General features: G+C 44.4%; 1 protein-coding gene across 1 annotated transcript in view; it reads left to right on the top strand.

The window, feature by feature from the left end:
* The window catches only part of LOC122807521 (solute carrier family 26 member 6-like), a 1069142-nt gene that overhangs the window by 167230 nt on the left and 880290 nt on the right, over positions 1 to 21622 (top strand). Inside the window, exon 3 of the mRNA XM_044078446.1 lies at positions 7471 to 7581. Within this exon, the coding sequence (XP_043934381.1) occupies positions 7471 to 7581 (111 nt within the window). The remainder of the gene's footprint in view (positions 1 to 7470; positions 7582 to 21622) is intronic.

Genomic DNA, 21622 nt, shown 5'->3' with positions numbered 1-21622 from the left:
TGGTGTTCACTCCGTGCCTTTGTCACCAGGCACCTGTTGCAATACATCTGTACACATGTGCCTCACTCCAGCTCTGTATACATCTCTCACTCTCTCCCTATACATATATATATGTATTAAGATATGTCTATATGTCTATTTATATATATATGTACATATGTCTGTATACATTTGCACATATATATATATTGATGTACATATTCTGCTGTAGATGTGGGGCGCAGAGGGGTGTGGGCGACAGGGGGGGGGCAGGCTGTGTTGCAGGTCATCATATACAATCATACCTGTAGGTGGTCAGATCAGTCTGTCTATGTATATGTATCTACATATATCTATCTCTGCATGTGTGCATTACATAGATATGTCGCTACAATATTCTATCAGCATCTGTCTATGTAGTCCTACATCTCTCTCTCTCTATGTATGTATACATATATGCATATCATATGTATATATATACATATAAGATATATACACATACATATGTTGACATAACTACATAGCCATATGTTGGACAGGTATGTCAGCATATATGTCTACCTTACTGTATACACACACTAACATACTGCTAAACATACATAGCTGTGTAATCTAATTAGTACATGGCAGTACAACCTACGATCAAACGATATATATATGTGCACATAGATGCTCACACATACAACTGTATGTACAGCCTTCACTGATAGGTGCTGTATATCTCCTGCCCATTACACATCTTCATATACATATGGATACAGCCCAATAACACATATGGAGGGTTCACAGTATGTACACCTTGATAGTATTACTTTACAGTACCTGTGTTTGTCACAGCTGCCTGATACTGTCTGGCTCTCTGTCCTGCTGCTCCACTTCACAGTTGCAGCTTCCAGGTAGCTGTTGCTGGGGATTCCTGTCTGTCTGCTTAGTTGCAGTCTAGTTCTGGGTGTGGTTCTCCTCTCTCTCTCTCTCTCTCTGTCTCTGTCTCTCTGTCTCTTTTCTCTCCGGGTGCAGTGTAATTATTGCATGCGTGGACATGGAATACAGCATACTTTTGTAGGTATCTGCATATGCCCATGTGATGGCCTCTGCACCAATTGTTAGCCAGCATTTGCTAATTGCATGCAGCCTGTTGTGTACTGATTGCAGTTCTCACTGTGATTTCAGAACTGTGCTATAAAAGGGTGTGTGAAATAGGCGAGCCCTTTCAGATGTTAATGGCAGGGACCATGCTGTTATGCTGTGGACAACATTCTGTGAGTGTAAAGGTTGGTATCTCTAATTTTACTCGGTGGGTTGTGGGTTAACATTCCTCCATTCATTTCTCCAGTTTCCTGTACTGACTGTGTATGTACACTAACAACTACTACTATTGTTGATGTGTGTGTGTGTGTGTGTGCTTTCCTTTCACCTTTGCTTGCACTCTGTTGCTACGCCTTCAATAGTTGCCCTTTACTGTCAGTACTGGTGTGCCTGCTAGGTGTCTTGACTGTAGTGTGCTGCTGTAGCTTTCCTATTTCCCATGTACATTCACACCCTGGAATGCTTGCTATATCTGCTAGGGTGTTACAGCATGCAGTGTGGTCTGGCCATGGTGTGGGCCTTGACATCTATTAGCATATGTGGGTATGCTGCTGAGCAGGCCCCAGAGGCTTTCAGGTTCATCAGTTATGTGCCTCATGGAATGGTACATATCAGTGGGTGCACCCATTAATATGTCTGGTATGCTGCAGTTGTGACTGTGGGTTAGAATGAGCATAGGTATTACTACACTTTGTCTGCCATGCGAGTGGTGAATACTTTCCGGACTCCATAGTTACCATTGCATGTGTTACACCTTTCTGCCTACTGTTTGTACATTTCACATGGGGTCTGTGGGGCATCCCTGTAAGACATTCACTGTTGCTATGTCTAGGTTCTTAACTATTCAAATATGGTGGTGTTGGACCCGTCATGTGTACAGATACTTGCAGGCTGTCCACATTTCTGCCTCATAATTTGGTCATTATCTCATGCACACCTTTATCTGGCAAGTCAGTCTGGGCTCAAGTCAGAATATGGTGACAAACATTCAAGTTCCAGACTGCATACCCTTCCAAACATCCCACAAGGTGTAGACCCTGTTACTTTCTGAACTGTCTGCATTTGTTGTAACTTTATTTGTAATGTGTCCCTGGTTTTGGGCCTTTGCTCCACATATTTTATTACTTGGTCCGGATGTGTTCCTGTAAGAGGTTGTGGGGTATGGGCAGTGCTTATCCTGCTGTGAGTATGTGTGTGTCTTGCAAGGTGCTATGGTGACATTATTACCTACTAGCTTCCAAATAGCATGGCTGTTTCTGTTCACACACTACTATTATGGAAATCCACCAGTTTTGTTTGTGATTCTAAATGTCATGCTTTGTGTACTACACATCAATATTCCCTTTACATTCATTCCTACTGTTAAATGATATATTTACTTTAGCACAGTGTTTCTGTATAAGAGTCATGGCTTAGTGGTAAGTCATGCAGACTATAGTTGCCAAGGTCCTGGGTTCGGGACTCACAGTGGGATTTTATTTTTCTTTTGAACTGAGTACGGGACCTGTCAATCAAAGTGACTAAGGCACTTTTAAGCAGTTGTAACCGGGTTAGCGCTGGTTTGCGCGGAGCTCACGCATGCGCACTGGTGGTTAGCTCCGCGCACACAAGCGCACACCCGGTTACAACCGCTTAAACGTGCTTACTCTTCAAGACACCCGCTATTTTCTTTGAAAGAAAAGAAAACGGGGAGACAGGAAAGTGGTGAAAAAGGGGTCACAAAGAGGGTAAGACGGTAGGGAAACAAGCTTGGGATGTGCAGGAGGGATGTAGGTAAGGCCCATAGCTGCCCATTTCTTCATCAGCAACAGCTGTGCATATGTATGTAATTTGGTGTGACATTTGAAACCTTCCACCCCTGAGAGAGGTGTCAGGACAACAATAATACCTGTTGTACAGCCAATTGCAATTGATGGGTTCCATGTCCAGTAGACATGTGTGCGGAATGGGCAGCTATGTATGGGGCGTAATTTTTTTGTGGGTACAGAGTGCCCTTTTTTTTTTTTTCAGGTGAGAGTGGTATGTCAGGTGAAGGTAGTCGGTACAGCTGGGGAGGTAGGTTGGGTAGGTTAACAGACAAGACAAACAAGACGCATACAGGGGCGGTGTATGACACGTGTGGGGGGGTTACACAATTGACGAGGACGGAGGTTGGGATGTCCAGAGCCCATGAGCCCACAGATGGCAACAGTGGAACTGATATCCCCACCCATAGGCAGTTGCCACTATTCCTTCACTGCCCAGGACGGGGCTGTGCTGGGGGCTGTGTAGGCGGGGCAACGAGCAAGCCCGTTAGTTGCGCCACCCGTGCCTCGAGCTGGCGTAGGGGCTCAAGGACAGAGTCCCGAATCTCCCTATGCACCACAGTCCGGACGCTACGGAGGGTGAGTGGTGGATCTCCTCCGGCCACACTTGCAGAGGGGGGGCGAGCCGCAGCCCCTGCAGCGCTTCCACCTGCAGGTGGCACAGGGCCACCGGAGGAGGGTCCGGACTGGGCACTAGTGCCAGGTGCACTCGCCAGCTGAGGTGGGAGAGGTGGGTCCGCCGGAACCCGCCTTCCCTGTCGTTCTATGTTTTGCATTATGTCATGACAGTTTGGGTTAGTGACATATAAATACCATTCACAGTTAGTTGTAACAGCATGCATTAGTATTCCCATTAACCAAACACCCAGTTATTCACACCATTGAACAGCGTGCATAGCACATGCATAATTTGAACAATAATACACAGTCCAACAACATGCAGGGTTGATTGATGGCAACAGGCCATCAGGTGTGGATGTATGAACGGGGCGGATGCATCAACAGACATGCAAATATATATGACCCAACAGGACAGATGTCCAGGGGTGGTAATTGTGATTGCACATACCATTTTCCCGTGGAATGGATTGTAGATGGTTAGAGGGTGGGGTAAATCAGACATATTATTAACACCTTCGAATACAACCACATATGCTGTACATTTCTAATAGCTACAGTTATATACACACTACTGTTCTAACTACAGTGTCCTATATGTTAACTACTTAACCTTGCAGATGGGACTGTTACTGCAACATAACTCTACATTTTATTGCTGTTCATACACGATTCATATCGAAGTTTGTGCAGATACATCATCCTGTTATCTGTGCTTTCTATAACTGTAGACAGGTGTGGATGTTTGGTATATCAGACAGTCATCTTATCTGCATATTTCAGACTGGGAGCAGCATATCCAGATTTTGGTGTACACATTCCACATGCAGCAACACTTTGAACAGATGTTTCTGTTTGGTTCTGGGTCTCACATGCATTTAATTATGTCCTGACTGCAGTATAGTTTATTCAGGGGTTATTACTACTGTAGTGCTGTATTCCTGACACTTTCTCACACTCTCTCACTTGCTTTCATGTTACTATTCAGACTGGTACTTCTAGGCTTTATTGACATGTTTTAACAGAAATTATTACAGTTCTTTCCAGCACTCTCACTTCTGTCATGTTTCAGTATTTCCACAGGAATATATTTCACACATGTGAATTCATCCTCTTCTGCAGTTATACTTTACCTGCTGCTGCAGGTTGTGTACTATTTTCTTACAGGCAGGGCAGTTTTATTTAAAATATGTGTTGGACAGTCTCATGATTAGTTTCAACTTACAGGCTGGGAACTGTTGTAATCAGGCAATACTTGCATACACTTTCACACTCTGTGAGTTGCAGATTTAATTCCTTCCTGGCTACACTGCACTCTTATGCTAACTGTCATACATTTATATATCTTTACAGTTACTAGTAGTGGATTACTGACCTGCCTGGTGGCGCAACCGCACCAGCCTATCAGCATAGGCTCTGCGGTTCGCAGAACGGACACCTGCAGCTGTAATATAAATGAAGTAATATTGGAATACACATCTCTATGATTTCAGGTAGTTTAACTTTCTACAAACATAATTAATTTATACTTACTCAGTGGTGGGGCGTTGGGTGATTGCCGGGCCTCCTGGATCCAACGGTTCAGTTGGTCCTGCTTACGTCTCTTCAGGTCCGCATGGTGGTGACGGACCTGCTCACCTGTCCTAGGAATTCTTGTGGCACTGGTGAGTTCATGAGCCAACTGGTCCCACGCCTCAGCCTTGTACGCTCCCCAAAGGACCTGGCCCTGCATGAGTTGGGCCTCATGGTTGTGGACTAGGAGCCAGGCCATGTACCTGGACTCCTCAACACCCCACCTCTGCGCTCGGAAGCGACTACCCTCACCTACACCTGACATTCTAACTGCAGGTCTGTTCTACAATCGTTTATGCTGTGTATTCCCGCCTATGGGGCTTATATAGTCCGTTTTTCCCGCACATATCTGTGATTGGCCAGTTTGGAATTGTATCAACTTCAGTAAACCTGCATTATCATGCTGTAGTTTGTATTCATTCCTATATATGAGCTAATATTGCATTTCTAGGTACTGCTGTCATGGCTTAGTGGTTCTGTACCTTGACTATGGTGTATAGTATCCTGGGTTCGAACCTGGCCACTGCTTTTTATTTTTCAGGACTGTCTAGACATGTTGAGGGGTGTGTCTGTGTAAAGGCATTTTGGATACAGCTTGCTCACCGTTGCCCGTCGGTTAGCTCGTTTGATGCGCAGCTCCGCGCAAACGGGATACGCCGGTTTAACACTGATTTGGCTATTGGCACGCATATGCCGCTTAGCGCAATTAGGGGCACATATATTTAGTGTGGTAAACCACTGCTCGGCTACAGGCACTCATTTTGCACCAGTTAAACCTATGCTTATCTACGGGCACATAACCTCACTCTGTTGAACTGTAGCTCAGCTATGAGCATATCTGGCAGTTTATATTCATTTCTTAGCTCACATTTATTCAATATAAATAGGCTATTACATTGCATTTTACATATATTCTGGTTTTATGTGTACATATATGTGTCAGGGACTTGTTTCCTGCTTATTTTGAGAAAAAAGAAGATTTGTGTTGTGGGGGCTCGAACCATGAATGCCTGCTCTGCAGCCGGCATCTCTACCGCTTCGCTATTGCTTCCTGGCTTATTTTGCATATGTAGTTCTTATATGCTTTCCCACTGACTGCTAACTGTAGCTGCGCTACGGGCACGCCCGCGCAAACGAGCGCACTCACGGTTAAACATCTTTACAATTTAAAAAAAATATGACATGTACATTTATATTTCTTTTATGTTTAATAGTCTGTAGGGGCATGTGTTGTGTTTATTCACATTTCCGTGGACTCTGTTGTGGGTGTGTACTTTGGGCACTTTTAGACTTCTGGGGGCGTGTCCGCTTGCAGGGCTCAGCCTACGGACACGCCCCCTACTGTCTTACACGGCCGTGTTCGACTTAGGTGTGATTCAGCATGCTCTCATGAATATGCAGAGCATGCTGACATCACTCCGTTTAACTGCAGCCTCCGTGTAAGAGTTATAACTCTTACACGGAGGCTTCGTGAATCCTGGGGACTGTCTACACTGAGAAAGAGCAATGCAGTTATTGACATATCTTCTAATGCATATCAGTTTTCATGTGGTGATACATTCAATAACACCAACTACGTTGCATAATCTGTATTATTTTTATGCAGACGTGAACATAGCGCTCTGGATTAACTGTTTGCTTGTGATTGCTAATTGGCATGCAGTATTTTTCAGTTGCAATCTGTGTACTAATGGGAATGAAACACCTGCTTGAGGACAATTAGAAAAGAGGCACATCAAACAGAGAGGAGAGGTCACTTATACAACTTCCATAATTAGGTGGTAAATCTCAGTGGCACAAACTTGCATACAAATCTGGAAATGCCGGCTGCTATTGCATCATATCATCTAAACTAGCCACAGATTTTCTTTATTAGCACACTTTACACATGGCTATCATTTCAATCATTTCAAGTAAGCTTTTTTTCCTGGATCTCATTCTTCTAATAAAGATAATTACAATTTAGAATACACCTGGACTTCTGTGATTTATTTTATTCATACTGTAAGAAGTCTCCACTTTCAGTATCTCCATGAAGACTCAAGTCTCATTTCTTCCTTCAAGCATTTGTCTCCAAAATTTGATTTTAGTAGTTTGTCTTTGTTGTAATTTTGTTGTAGTTGCCTTTAACTTGCACCTGATATTTATGTTTTACATATGTATTCACATACAGTTTTATTATAACACAACATATTAAATTTGTGAATACTTAAGGTTTATCTTATACTCTTACTTGCATAAACAGGCCCTACTTTGTTTATTGACTGCAAAAGCTACTGTATATGACTATTGAAAGGATTGAGACAGTTTTCATTATATTAGAGAAAGATTTTCCATATGATTTTCCAAACACAACACAACTACTTTATGTTATCAAAAATGGTGATTTCTGTGTGTTTTATTTTTCCAGGCTTGGCATATGCTCTTTTAGCAGCTGTACCACCTGTGCATGGTCTTTATTCTGCTTTCATACCTGTCCTTATGTACTTTCTGCTTGGAACCTCCAGGAATATTTCCATAGGTGAGTAGTGATACAGATGCATTCATACAATAGAACATTTTATGATTTTGTGTGTGTGTGTGTGTGTGTGTGTGTGTGTGTGTGTGTGTGTGTGTGTGTGTGTGTGTGTGTGTGTGTTGAGTGCACTACTTAGCTTATAGTGTTTATTAAGTGCTCATATGTCCTTATTAAAATCCTAGTACATGCTCATTCCATATATCTGAATCTCCAACTCTACCTGCATCCATGTTATGCTACGGAGTGAGGGGCGTAAACAAGTGGCAGGGACAAAAATAAGATGGATTAACTGCAGGCCATATTTAGCATGACAGATAGTAGTCAAATGTACTTCTCCAGTGTGTCACATTTTGATGTCATTTTCATGATCAATAAACATACCTCTCAACTGTCCATGATTTGACAGGTTAGATTTTGTCAATATTTTCTGTTTAGATGCTTTTAAGTTTAGATTTGTGTTTGTTTAGATATTTTTCTGTTGATATTTGTCCTGTCAGACTTATGCTGTTTTAGATGATTTTAGATAATCCCATATATAAACATATACACTCACAAACACACACACACACACACACACACACACACACACACACACACACACACACACACACACACACACACACACACACACACAGTCTATAGTCTGTGATTGACATTCCGAATATCGACATACAAATGTCAAAACATGGAACATGAACATGTTTTACAAATGCTCCAGTGTTCACCCCAGAGTGGGCTAAACCATCAGCAAGTGCTTTTGCAGGAAGACAAGCCCCTGTACACATCCCCACCACTGCTAATTATATATACCCACTCCAAGAATGCACAATCCCCGGGAAAGGGAATATTCTTCTACCCAGGAACTGTTGACCCCTTCCACATGTTGACCATCTGTTTCTGTCAACCAAATGGTATTGACCAAACAGATGACACTGTGATCATTTGATTGCAAATAATAAACCCATGTGTTTAGATAGCTAGACAGATAGATGCTAATGTTCCAGTTTCCTGTCAGGTTTTTGCTACTCCATTTACAAAATTCCTCAGGATATCCATCAGGTTCTGCAGATATATTAGCTTTTAATATATGAATGGTCACACTAATTTCTTTTGACTCTTTTTCCTTATTTAGCCTCTTCTAAGAAATAATGTGGATAAAGAAAAGATCTTGTCAGAAGTCATACTACTCAAATGATGTACTTCTCTGAGTGAAGAATAAAATCAAGTAGAAAAATTCTTAAACTCCTTTCAAACCAGGCAGTCCTCTTTTAACATTCCCGCCAATGAATTCTTAATGTCAGACAGTAACGGAATTATTAATTGTCCTCTCAATAAACGTGATGCTATGTATCTGGAGTAATTTTTTCATTAACCAGCAGGTGTCGCCATGATAAATCAGTACTGCATCTTCCTGAGAATTAGACAATCATGTTTCATTCTCAGTGTCAGTTCCTCTGTGGGGTAGTCTCTAGCATTATAATTTCCTTTATGTAGCTTCTTCTGTACTGCAACAGCTGTTGCAGTTATACTTGTTCTGTTTCTACCCTCCTATGCCCCTATAGATTCTCTTATCACTGCTTTAACCCCACCTCATCACTTCAGAATTATTTTATGTCTGTCTCTTTGAATGTGTTTCAACTGCTCTTGATTCTTTTTAGGCTCTGCCCCTTTCATTTGCAGCTATGCCATCTCCATAGTGCAAATGTGGTTCCACCATTGCTAACAGACATAATGAGTACAACTGGAACATGGTCTAATATTTTCCTTTTTAAAATGTCAACCTTCTGGACTTCAGTAATTGGGACAGCTATCCTACTTCCTTGCTTTTCTGTGCTCTTCGAGAAAAGGATCAGCCTGTTGACAGGATGAATGTGCCTCAGTATCTCTGTCTACCCTGTTTTAGGCATAAAAGAAGAAATGCAGCCTGTGCTTTTGGATGGTATTCCCTCTTTTCACATTGTCTATCTAGCTTTGCACTAAGGGTTAATTAAAAAGTCCCCTAGTACTATAAACTACAGACCACTTTCTTTACATGGTGCTTCAGATTGTCAGTGTCGGGATACACAAGATACCAGTTACCCAACATGAAGGGTTGAGCTTTGCTGTGTGTGCTACTCATTCATCAGCTCCACTGCTAAATATATTCTCTCTTTTCTCTCCCTCTCTTTCTGCTGAGACACACACACACACACACACACACACACACACACACACACACATATCTATAGGTATATGGTCCCTGCAACCATCATGTCACATCTGTCAATAAGTTTCCCCTTCTGTTTATATTTCTGTTTTGTTTTCACTATACAAACTATGTGACTGTCTCCTCTCATCTAAGCTTTTGCATTATTCTTTATCTCTTAATAGGATTAGGAGTCGCCCCAATGTTCCTTGGCAGAAACATAAATGCCTTACCTCCTGTCTTGAAATTAATGTTCTTCTCCTCCCACCACTCCCATGTTTCTCCTTGGTATATCTCCTGAACATGAGCCATAATGATGTATCATTTAGTAAGTGAAATATTGTCTATTTCCAGAAAAGCTAGAGTCACAGCCCAACAAATCAGGAAACATGCCCTCCTTCACTGTGACAAGGATGTTAAAATTTTTCATAAACTCTCACTTCAATGAGCCTAAATTAGGCAAGTTAAAAATTGCTTACCTTATGTCAAAGTCATATTTCTTCATAATATTGTAATTGGTAATAACCCATCATTGTCTATGTTGTAAATCTAAAACAGGAAAAAAGAAATCCTAATATACTACTGCTTTGAAATTCCAAAAGTTATGAAAGAAATACATTCTTCAGTTAAATTTTTAACTTATTATAGCATTGAAAAAATAACAATGGAATAATTCCACACTTACACAGCTCATGCATTGCTGAGAGTCCTAAATGTCCCATATCAACATGTAAAATTCGGTGCTCTCTATCTCCATCTTATATTTACATCACATTATGCATGAGCTATATTAATAGTGGCTGTCTCTATTGCAGGAAGTATAAGGTTTCACACAGTGAAAACTCTAGTGTGGCTAGATTTTTCTTGCAGTTTTTACTAATTGGTTTGTCTGTGTGACCTTTTTACTCTTTAGTTTGGATGTTAGTTGGGATATTTTGCAGACACCTTAAAGGTTATGGATATCACCTAAGTTTAAAGATCATGGGTTTCTGAAATACAGTCAAACAGTCCACTTATGCTGTGCTGACAAAGTCATAAGAAGGCCAAAACATGCATGCCCACAACTAGTGCAGTTTGACTTTACTGACCTGAATGAATCCATAAAGACTTAATGAAAAAGTAAAAAGTTAAAAGTCGTGGACATTCAGAAGCCATATAGCTGAAACACTTATTATCCTTAAGGGGTCATTTGCATATATCCCTTGGACCTCTATTACAAGATGTTTTTGGTATCACACTGTGAAAACTCTAGCTTGGCTAAGTTTTTCTTGTAATATGAAGTATTGTCATTTCTGCTACAGCATGGGCAGGATTCACGAAGGCTTGCATGGAGGGTAAGAGACGTGTAACACTCCATGCAAGCCTCGCGATCCAGGAACAGCCCGAAACTCCGTGTAGGAGACCAGCTAAAATGTCTCTTACACGGACTGGGTGTGGATATGCTAAATACCTCACTTGCAGCCGAAAGGTATGCAAATGAGGTATATTAGCGATCCACGAAGCAGAAACCAGCCCGTGTAAGAGACGTTTTAGCTGCAGAAATGTACTCAGTTGACAACTGAGTACGTTTCTGCAAAAATCACAACGGAGCCATGTCAGCTCCAAATAAAGGCTGCATATGTGTCAGGCAGCATGCCAATGGCCAAATATGTGGCCATTGGCAAGGTAACCTGATGCAAAAATTAAAAAAATATAATTTTTTTTTCGGCGATGTTTAAACGCAGCACAGCCCCGCGCAAACGGGCTGCGCTGTATAAAACATAAAATTGAAGGTTATAAACCCACAAATGTGGGTTTTATGCAATACATGGAATGACAATGCAGGGACCAGCAGACCAAAAACAACATGGCCACCGTGTAGTGGTTGCTAAGGGGGGAAGCTGAGTCTAAGACATGTAACTAAGCATTAGTAGGCAATCTCATGTAAATGAGGGTTAGGATACCGAATCCCACAGTCACATAGCAAATGAGCACAGTCTGAGTAGTGTAAGAGATACATAAGGGGAAGGAATAGAGTAGGAGATAGGTGACATCACAGGGGGGAATGGTAGAAAGAAATGCAGTCCATTGGAGGTCAGTGTAACATGGCAGATGACAGACACAGATCAGGGAAAGAGGAGTGCCACAAGATAAGCATGGGAAAGTCAAGAAATGGAAGGTGTACACTGTTACTTACACCAAAGTTTCTTGCTGGTCATGCATGCGCACGTGTGCGCACCATGAAGCGCGAGTAGGGCAGTGTGCACGCGTGTAAGGCAGACTGAGCATGTGGGAGTTTGTTGGTAGACTTTGAAGACTGTTTAAGCTAGTGTGCGCGCGTGTAGGGCAGACTGAGCATGTGGGAGCCTGTTGGCAGACTTGTAAGACTGTTTGCGCTGGTGTGCGCGCGTTTTAACCCAAATAGGCAGATCCTGAACCATGTAAGCATGTGTGTGCGCGTGTAAGCCACTGTGAGCGTGTTTCTGCTGGTATGCACACTGCTCCCCCCTGAGGAAACAGAAAGGAAAAAGGAAGCAACAGAATTAGTAGGAAGCCAGCAGGGAATACTGCTGGAGCTAGCAGGTGAAAACAATTAGAAGCAGGCAATTACACAGGCAGAATAGTAGCCCAGCCCAGCACTTAAAACTCTACAAACAGCAGTGCAGGATGTTTCTCTCAAGAGACACTGCAAGACAGGAGTAAGCTATTAGAAGTGAAAACTGAAAAAGCTGAACTCAGAACAGAAATGTTAGGGGCTGCCGTAGCTGTCATAATGAGATATAGGCGACTTGCTGAGGGTGGTGACAATGCAGATGGTGCCAGAGAACCCACAGTGAGGAGACGGAGAAGAGTGTACAGGCCCAGGGTCACGTACCACGGGTTACATGAGCTGGAGATAGTAGAGTGCTATAGAGTGGACAGAGAGCTCCTGCAGCAAATAGTTGAGCTGTGCAGGCCACGCCTCACACACAGAACCAACAGAGGGGAACCCATCCCAGTGGAAACCAAGGTATGTGTTGGCCTAAGAACACTAGCTACAGGTACCTTCCAAAGACCAACTGGTGATATGATGGGGATATCACAGGCATCAGCCTCCAGGGTACTGCACCAGTTCCTGGATGCCATGTCAGCACATGTCGGTGATCATGTATATTTCCCCAATGCCCGTGAGGTATTGGCCAGCAATATGCGTCTCTTCCAGCAAATAGCGGAATACCCTGAGGTAGTGGGTGCAATAGACTGCACGCACATACGCATCAAAGCACCAGCTGGTGAGCGGGGTAGGGCCTACATTAACTGCAAGGGCTTCCTCCATCAACTGCCAGGTCGTGTGTGATGCCCAGGGCATAATAATGAATGTGTGTGCTGGCTGCCCTGGGAGCTACCATGATTCCCACATCTGGCATTTGACACAGCTGTACCAGACATTTGCCAGTGGGGACATCCCACATGGACACCTAGTGGGGGATGCAGGTTATGCACTGGAGCCGTGGCTGATGACACCCATCAGAAACGCACACACACCTGAACAGGAACGCCATAATGAGGCACATGCACAAACACGTAATGTAATAGAGCATGTGTTTGGGCTGCTCAAGTCACGGTTCCGGTGTCTGGACACATCTGGTGGAGCCTTGCAGTACTCACCAACTACATGTACCCAAATTGTCATGGTATGTGCTATGCTACATAATATGATCTTGCGAAAACAGCTGCAGCAGGACCAGCATAGGGCTGGGCCAAACAGCCCCCCACCATTGCCAAGGCCATCACAGGCAGAGCGTGACTCAGAGGAGGAACAACCTGAGCCTGCCCCAGTAGGCAGAAGGAGGCGTGCCCAGTATGCCCTGGCCTTGGCAAAGAGGCAACGCATAGCACATACACTGGCTCAGTAGGAACCCTGGGAATGATACCCCTCTGACTCACTCAAATAATAACAGGAATGCTTAAAATGACATGACCTGCTCACAAACATGTACAGGGAGTGTAATATGCATCTGACAGAGGCAGCCCTGCAGCACCACCTGAGGCATGAATGCCATGTGTTAAGTAATGTAACACCATGTACTATATGCACACCTGAAGACCCTGACTAACATCCACCCTCACCAAGCATGAAGCCACAAAATGACGATGGGATGATCAATTGCAATAACTGGCTGAAGTAATGCAGTTAGTCAAAGGGGAGCCAATGTGTTTCAGCCTGGGAAGACATGCGGAGCATGACATGATGCACCACCTGCTAGGGGTGGCGTGCACCTATCAGTCCAGGCCCCATGGATACTGGCAAAGGCTGTCAGTACCCACAGCATGCCCTGAATAGGTAAGGCTCAAAACACAAACCCACCTCCATAGGTACCACAAGGGATAAGAAACTAGATGTAATGCTACCCAATGCCAGAACTCTAAACAGCAAGATGCGTGCAGTGTAAACTCACCCAGTATGGAGAATGTTGATATCTGTCCTATAACAAAAACTGGGTCAAGGCTCACAACAGCACCCTAACACTACCAGGTTACACCTCATACTGTGCTGTACAGCCTCAAAACATGGAACAAGCTACAAAAGGAGGGTGACTAGCAATAATTGTCAAGGATAACCACACCCCCATGTTGGTACCACAACAAGAAGCAGCATGGACTAGCCATGGTCAAGTAACAGTGGCTAAAACTGCTTCCCAGTGTATAGCCTGCTACAGACTACCGTCCCAACACCAGGAACTGCACCTGGCCTATGTTGGAATACATGAATATATGAATATATGAATATATCAAGCCCCCCAAACCACATTATATTGGTTGACTGAAAATACACAGACATAGACTGGGAGCATTATACTAGCTCCAACACTGTAGGAGAAAAGTTCCTACAATCCAACAGTAATGCCACACAACACCAGCAGTCTCACTGAGTAGGTACACCAGGCAGGTATGACACTGACCGTGTGCAGCATCCTACCCTCACCAAGAATGATGCCACAGTACAAACACAGAATGATCAGCTTTAACAAGTGGCACGATTACTGCTGTCATTCCAAGAGGATCTAATGTCTGTCTGCATGGGATGTCATTCCTGATAAGCCATGCTGCTGTACCAGGGATGGCTTGCACCTGTTACGCCTGGCCGTCTGGATATTGGATAAGGCATTTGCCACCTCCATAGAGCCTTATGTAGGCAAGGCTGAAAAGACTAACCCACCACCCTAGGAAACATAAGTGGTAAGAAACATAAGGGTAATGCTGACCAATGCCAGATGTGTAAACTGCAATATGCATGCCCCTGAGGCACTTCCCAGTATGGAGAACATCGATGTCTGTGCAGTGACAGAAGCCTGCTGCAAGCCTACTGATAGCACACCAGCACTACCAGGTTATACCACATATCATGCGTTATGGCCCCAACACCTGGACCAAAACATCAAAGGAGGGGGAGTATTCATATGCAGCACAGACACCCATACGGCCAGGTAACTGACAATGCACGAAGCAGCGGAGACCACCCATGTGCACCTAAGTGTAGTCAAAACTGCTGTACAGTCTGTAGCATGCGACAGACCACACTCTCACACATAAGAACCCCACCCAGACATCCTGAAGACACTGGACAGTATGAATGTCCCACCAAATACCAGACAAGGTACTCACAAATTACCACATAGGTGGTAAACCATTATGTATGCAAGGAGTAATCAGGGACCTAGGGACACAAGTCGACAGTAACCTGTCATGTGACACTCACAATGCCAATGTGGCTAGGAAGACTATCTATATTGGACACCGTATCATGAAAGGATTCACATCTACATCAACAGAGGTCACTGTGCCCCTGTACTGTTCCCTTATCAGACCCATAATCTAGTACAATGACTCATATGGGATGTACCGTACCTGACACGTGCAGCGGTTAGGAAGACCTCAAAGGTACCCCACCAAGAGGATAAAGGGTGTCAAATATATGTCATATGCTGCCTGGCTGTAGACACCCCAGCTGAATGCAGTCACAGACTGCCTACACAGAAGCATTGTATGTCTGTTGTACAAGGCCATGTCCAACACAGGAGTAATGGACATGCTCCACCACAGGAAATCAAAGCCATTGGAGCTGTGAGAGTGACAGATGTCAGCCTCAACACATAATGAAATAGGATGTGCTGGAGGGACAGATACATAACCCAGAGGCTCCCCACACCCAGAAACAGGATCCCAATCCATGTTAGACAGAGCCCCTCACTGACACCCCTCAACAGGAATATTGCCAAGTGGATGGATGATCGTACATGTACACTGGGGGTCTTCACTGTGTCACGTCCAGACAGAGGCACAGTAAAGAAAATCATAAATGGCCATAATAGTCACATAGCAAGGGGCGGCAAAAGACACACACACTCTGGCTTGGCTTACTAATGCCCTAGGGTGGATAGCCTAGTATGAACCCATGAACCTATGAAGATACAAATTGTACAGGACACTAATGATAATCACAAGGCTTACTTAACTGATGGTAGGAACCATGCTGGGAATTCACAGATATGCTCCGAATCACACAGATATTACAAACAACATACCAAACACACACACATATTGCCAACATACAACCTGACAGGTTCAGTGCAACCCCCCCCCCCACAGAATGCAAAATATCTATCCCAGCCGACTGCTGGTCCCCTGACATTGCAGATGCTGAGGTAACAGCCATCATCTGCAAAGCAAAACACACAGCAGCAAAGGTATGTGATGGTGTCCTGGGCTGAGGCCAACATGGACTCCAAGAATAATGGAATGCCAAATCACACTACTGCCCAATGTCAGCCTTACCACAGGATATGTACCCAAAGAGCAGTGTACAACAATAGTGGTCCTTCACAATAAAGGTGTTGCCTGAATGGATACTGCAAACTACCACCCCAGGATCCTGACAAGCTTGGTCTGCACAGCTATGGAAAGGATCAGCATGTACCGCAGACATAAAGCTATCGTGGACCTACTGACACCGGACCCTACACAGTGTGGCTGTCGTAACTGCAGATCCTGCCCCTAAACATGTTTGACCCATTTGAAACAGTCATTAAGGTCATTGATGAGGGCAATGTGGTCCACACAGCGTAGCTGGACCATGCATATGCTTCCAGACAATACCCTACGAGTTCAGTATGGATATGTTCACCAGCTTAAATATAAACCCCTATGTCAGTAGAGGGGTTGCAAACCAGACCAAGGACAGAACTGACATGGTCAGACATGCTGCATCCATGTCAGACTACAAAGTAGATATGAGTGGCATCCCACAAGGCTTGGTCCTGGGACCCCCCCCATTCCGTATATATGTCCCATAGGTACAGGCCAACATGGAAGGACTGTGACTGAACATGTATGCAGAGGAGTACAAACAGCCCACCATATCCGACCCCCAGCTGACACAAGCAACCCACAAAAGGGCCACCTAGAAACAGACAACTGGAGCCATAGCCATGTCAGCAAGCTAATTGCAGAACTGTGTATAGACAACCACCGTGGATATACACTAAGTGCCCACAAATTACCACACAGGTGTTAACCCATTACGTACCTAACATGTAATGAGAGACCTGGGGACACAAGGTGATAGATATCCTGCATTGGACAAACATGTGGCTGTAGTGTTCGCAGAAACATACCATATACCCACCCAATCATGAAGGTTGTCAGATGTAGATAAGGGAGGTCACTGTGGCTCTGCAGTCATCCTTCATCAGCGTCACAATTGACTACAATAGCCCCTGTGGGATATACCTCAGCAGACACCTCCATCAACTGTAAAGTCCACAACAGTACCCCACCAGGAGTAGCAAAGAGCATGAACAGATGCCATGTGTTGCCTGAGTAAACAAACTGCAGCTCCACACACTGCCATACTGCCCACCCAGAGGCAAGCTGTGCCTGATATATGAAGCCATGTCCAAGCTGGAATCACTGAACATGCTGCACCTTGTACAATCTGAATGGCAGTGAGCTATGCACATGAGAGACCTGAACCCCAGCACTGACATACATAGGACAAGCTGTACAGAATGATCCATAACACAGAAGGCACCCCCAGTCTTGAGTAAACTCCCAGTACAGGTTAGCCAGAGAGTCACCTATCGACACCTCTCAAGAGGAATCCCGATGAGTGGATGGGAGATGGTAGGTTAACCCTGGGTATCACTGTTATGTCAGAGGTAGACAGAGGCACAGTATACTAACCATGACATATGTCATGGCAAACTCCAGTTACAATGTGTGTCGAAGGACAAACACACTCTGTGACTAGCATCAGAAATGGCCTAGGGAACATCGCTAGTGTTTGCCAATGTCCACCTATGTTGTGGAATACACTACCAATGTTGGACAAGCCTGGTGTAGGTAGTCCATATCTGAACATAATGCAACATGGTCATATGTGCACAACTGGCCCCTACACAGTCTGTTGTGCTCACTATGAAGATGTCAAGCAGTGATAGGACTAAAGCCCAGGATACTGTCCACCACAGTGAAAGTACTGAACCAGTACACTATACGGTACTACAGTGTTAGGTCATTATGAAAGGATGTTGACAAGTGTATGCAAAGTATCCCATGCAATCCCTGCAGGCACAGTATAATCCCTGTTGTGGCAGACACGAAGCAGTTGGCCAGTTAGTACACAACATGACACCCAACACACAACCATAAACGTGAGATATTGTTGAAGTTCACACACACCCAAATATGTGGTGGACTTCAGAGTTCAACATATGGAAAGCTCACACTGGCATGCTCGCACACTTTGATAAATGAGGCATATGTCAGACAACATGCCATGGAAAGGCTGAACTGGGCATGCTCACACACTTAGGCCATATCTCCGTTTAGCAGTTGGCCACACATATCTGGTATTTGTACGTGTCATTCCAAGAACCAACCACAACACAGCAATCTGCCCAGTGCACACAGTAAATGACTACAGAGACATAAGTGATATAGTGGATCGCCCTCATATTCAAACATCTTCCACAGATACACAAGTTGTTCATAGGAACAGGGAATGCTATGGCAATAAAGACCTGCAAACAGTCTAACAGCACAACAAATATTGTGCATCTGACAATTGAACATATGGGTGTAGAGGTCAATACTAGGCTTGTTGCCCTAGGGAATGACAGCTTAGCCAGAGTGTGCTTGGCATCTGCATCCCCAGTACAGTAGGCTACTGTGCCACTGTAAAGTAGGTCACATAAGGCAATGTGTGAGGCTAGTGAGCTGTGCCTCTGTCAAGCAGGGGCACTGTGGAGATCCCAGGGTTTGAATGTGCTAAGCCACAGCCATGTTGTTGGTGTGTGCTGGAAGAGGGTTGCTGAGGACCTGTAACAGTAAGTGGGTGTCAATAACAGACTGAGGGGAGCCTTATCTGCATTGTCTGGACAATTCCACTGTCAACACTGTGTTGTGATGATTATGTGGGAATGAAGTGTCGTGCCGGTACTGTTCACAGATGTCCTCCCTCTGTGGGCTATAGCTCTGCAATGTATTAGCTCACTCTGTCTGTTGGACGGCTCATATATGGCTGGTGTACACCTGACAGGTGTCTTGTTGTGGAGCAGTCATGGGTATATGTGGGATAGCATGATCAATGCAAACCTTACACATACTCATAGAATTCAGTTGTCAAGGATTATGCAGAGTGGCCAGTATAGTCCCCCAGCATGGGTCCTTTGAAGTCGTCCACCCCAGTCTTCACAAGTGTAGAGTCTGCTTGTGCTAAATACAGTTTGTTTGCAGTGACAACCTTGCCTGGGGGTGGGGATGGGATATGGATGTCCAGGGAAAGGTGGGTATGGTCAGATATCAACAATGGTTTTCTACCTCTGGTGTGTAACAGTGAGTACCCATGTTGCAGATGGACAGGTGCAATATGTATTCCCCCATGTGACTGTGGTGAGTGGTTCTGCCATAGCACATGGACCCACAAATTGTAGTGGCTGTAGGGTAAAGTGGTAGAGGCCTGAGTAGTTCCCACACACAATATGCCTGTACCTGATGTTAACAACTGGAATGGTGTATGTGAACACCTGCATATCCCGGCACTGTTCCCAGGGAAGCAAAGTGTGTGTCCTGGATATGGGAGTGGTGTTCTGGACTGGTTGTGTTGTGTGGTACAGGTCCTGTGGTCACGAAGCATGGTATAGAACATAACCTGCCAGTGTGATGTGCATATCTGACCCTGATGTAGGTGGCTGCAAATGCATATATATGCTATCCCCCACCTGACAGGTAGTACTAGATGTACATACCTCTGTAGAAATAAAGATGTCAGCACCCTATAAATACTGCAGGTGCAGACCAGATGCCCAGTAATTCGGTTAGAGCGCTCTGCTAATGCGTCTCCCTCAAGTGTCATAATATAGGTAGATAGGAGTTCGAACCATGCAAATGCTCAGTGTGTGTGTGTGTGTGTGTGTGTGTGTGTGTGTGTGTGTGTGTGTGTGTGTGTGTGTGTGTGTGTGTGTGTGTGAGCGGGGTTGATGTGTGTGCAAGTCTGTGTGAGGGAGATGTCCCTTTTGGCAACTGTGAAAGCACTCTACAGGATGCACATTCCTCTATCTAAGCACGGATGATGTCAGCACCCTATAAGTACAGCAGGAGAAGGGAACTCTCCTAGTAATGCGAATAGCACGCTCCGCTAATGCGTCTGTCACGAGTGTCATAACATAGTTAGGTAGGGGTTTGAATCCTATAACTGCCCAGTGTGTGTGGAGGGGGATTAGTGTGTGTGCAAGTCTGTGTGAGGGAGGTGTCCCTTTTGGCAACTGTGAAAACACTCTACAGGATGCACATTCCCCTATCTTAGCATGGATGATGTCAGCACCCTATAAGTACAGCAGGAGAAGAGAACCCTCCCAGTAATGTGAATAGCGTGCTCTGCTAATGCATCTGTCACGAGTGTCATAACATAGTTAGGTAGAGGTTTGAATCCTGCAACTGCTCAGTGTGTGTGGAGGGAGGTTAGTGTGTGTGCAAGCCTGTGTGAGGGAGATGTCCCTTTTGGCAAGTGTGAAAGCACTCTACAGGATGCATATTCCCCTATCTAAGCACGGATGATGTCAGCACCGTATAAGTACAGCAGGAGAAGGGAAACCTCCCAGTAATTTGAACAGCGCACTCTGCTAATGTGTCTCTCTCAAGTGTCATAACATAGTTAGGTAGGAGTTTGAAACCTGCAAGTGTGTGTGTGTTTGGATGTGGGGAGTTTGTGTGTGTGCAATTCTGTATGAAAAACATCTGCTTTTTTGGCAATCAGGAGATCACACTACATGATGCACATTACCCTTTCCAAACACTGATGATGTCAGCACCCTATACATACAGCTGCAGAAGGGACACCTCCCAGTAATCCGAGTAGCGCACTCTGCTAAAGCGTATCTCTCGAGTGTCATAACATAGTTAGGTAGGAGTTTGAAACCTGCAAGTGTGTGTGTGTTTGGATGTGGGGAGTTTGTGTGTGTGCAATTCTGTAAGAAAAACATGTGCTTTTTGGCAATCAGGAGATCACACTACATGATGCATATTACCCTTTCCAAACACTGATGATGTCAGCACCCTATAAGTACAGCCGGAGAAGAGGGACCTCCTAGTAATCCGAATAGTGCGCTCCGCTACTGGGTCTATTACCATTGTCAGAGTACAGATAGGTATGTTTTGGAAACCCACAACTGCCACGTGTGGTTGTGTCACACATTATGACCTTGTGTGGGTCTTTGTGCATAACAATGCATGCCATTGCCTAAACCAGCAATGGCAATGCACACATGATGTATGTGTGTGACACATACACATAAATACCTGTGACCTGCAGTAGTTACCATGTCTGACACGTGCCTCGAG

This window comes from Protopterus annectens, chromosome 7.part1 (genome assembly GCF_019279795.1).
Source record: "Protopterus annectens isolate FY-2018-M chromosome 7.part1, PAN1.0, whole genome shotgun sequence".
Taxonomy (NCBI): domain Eukaryota; kingdom Metazoa; phylum Chordata; order Ceratodontiformes; family Protopteridae; genus Protopterus; species Protopterus annectens.
This window is presented reverse-complemented; position numbering and strand designations above follow the sequence as displayed.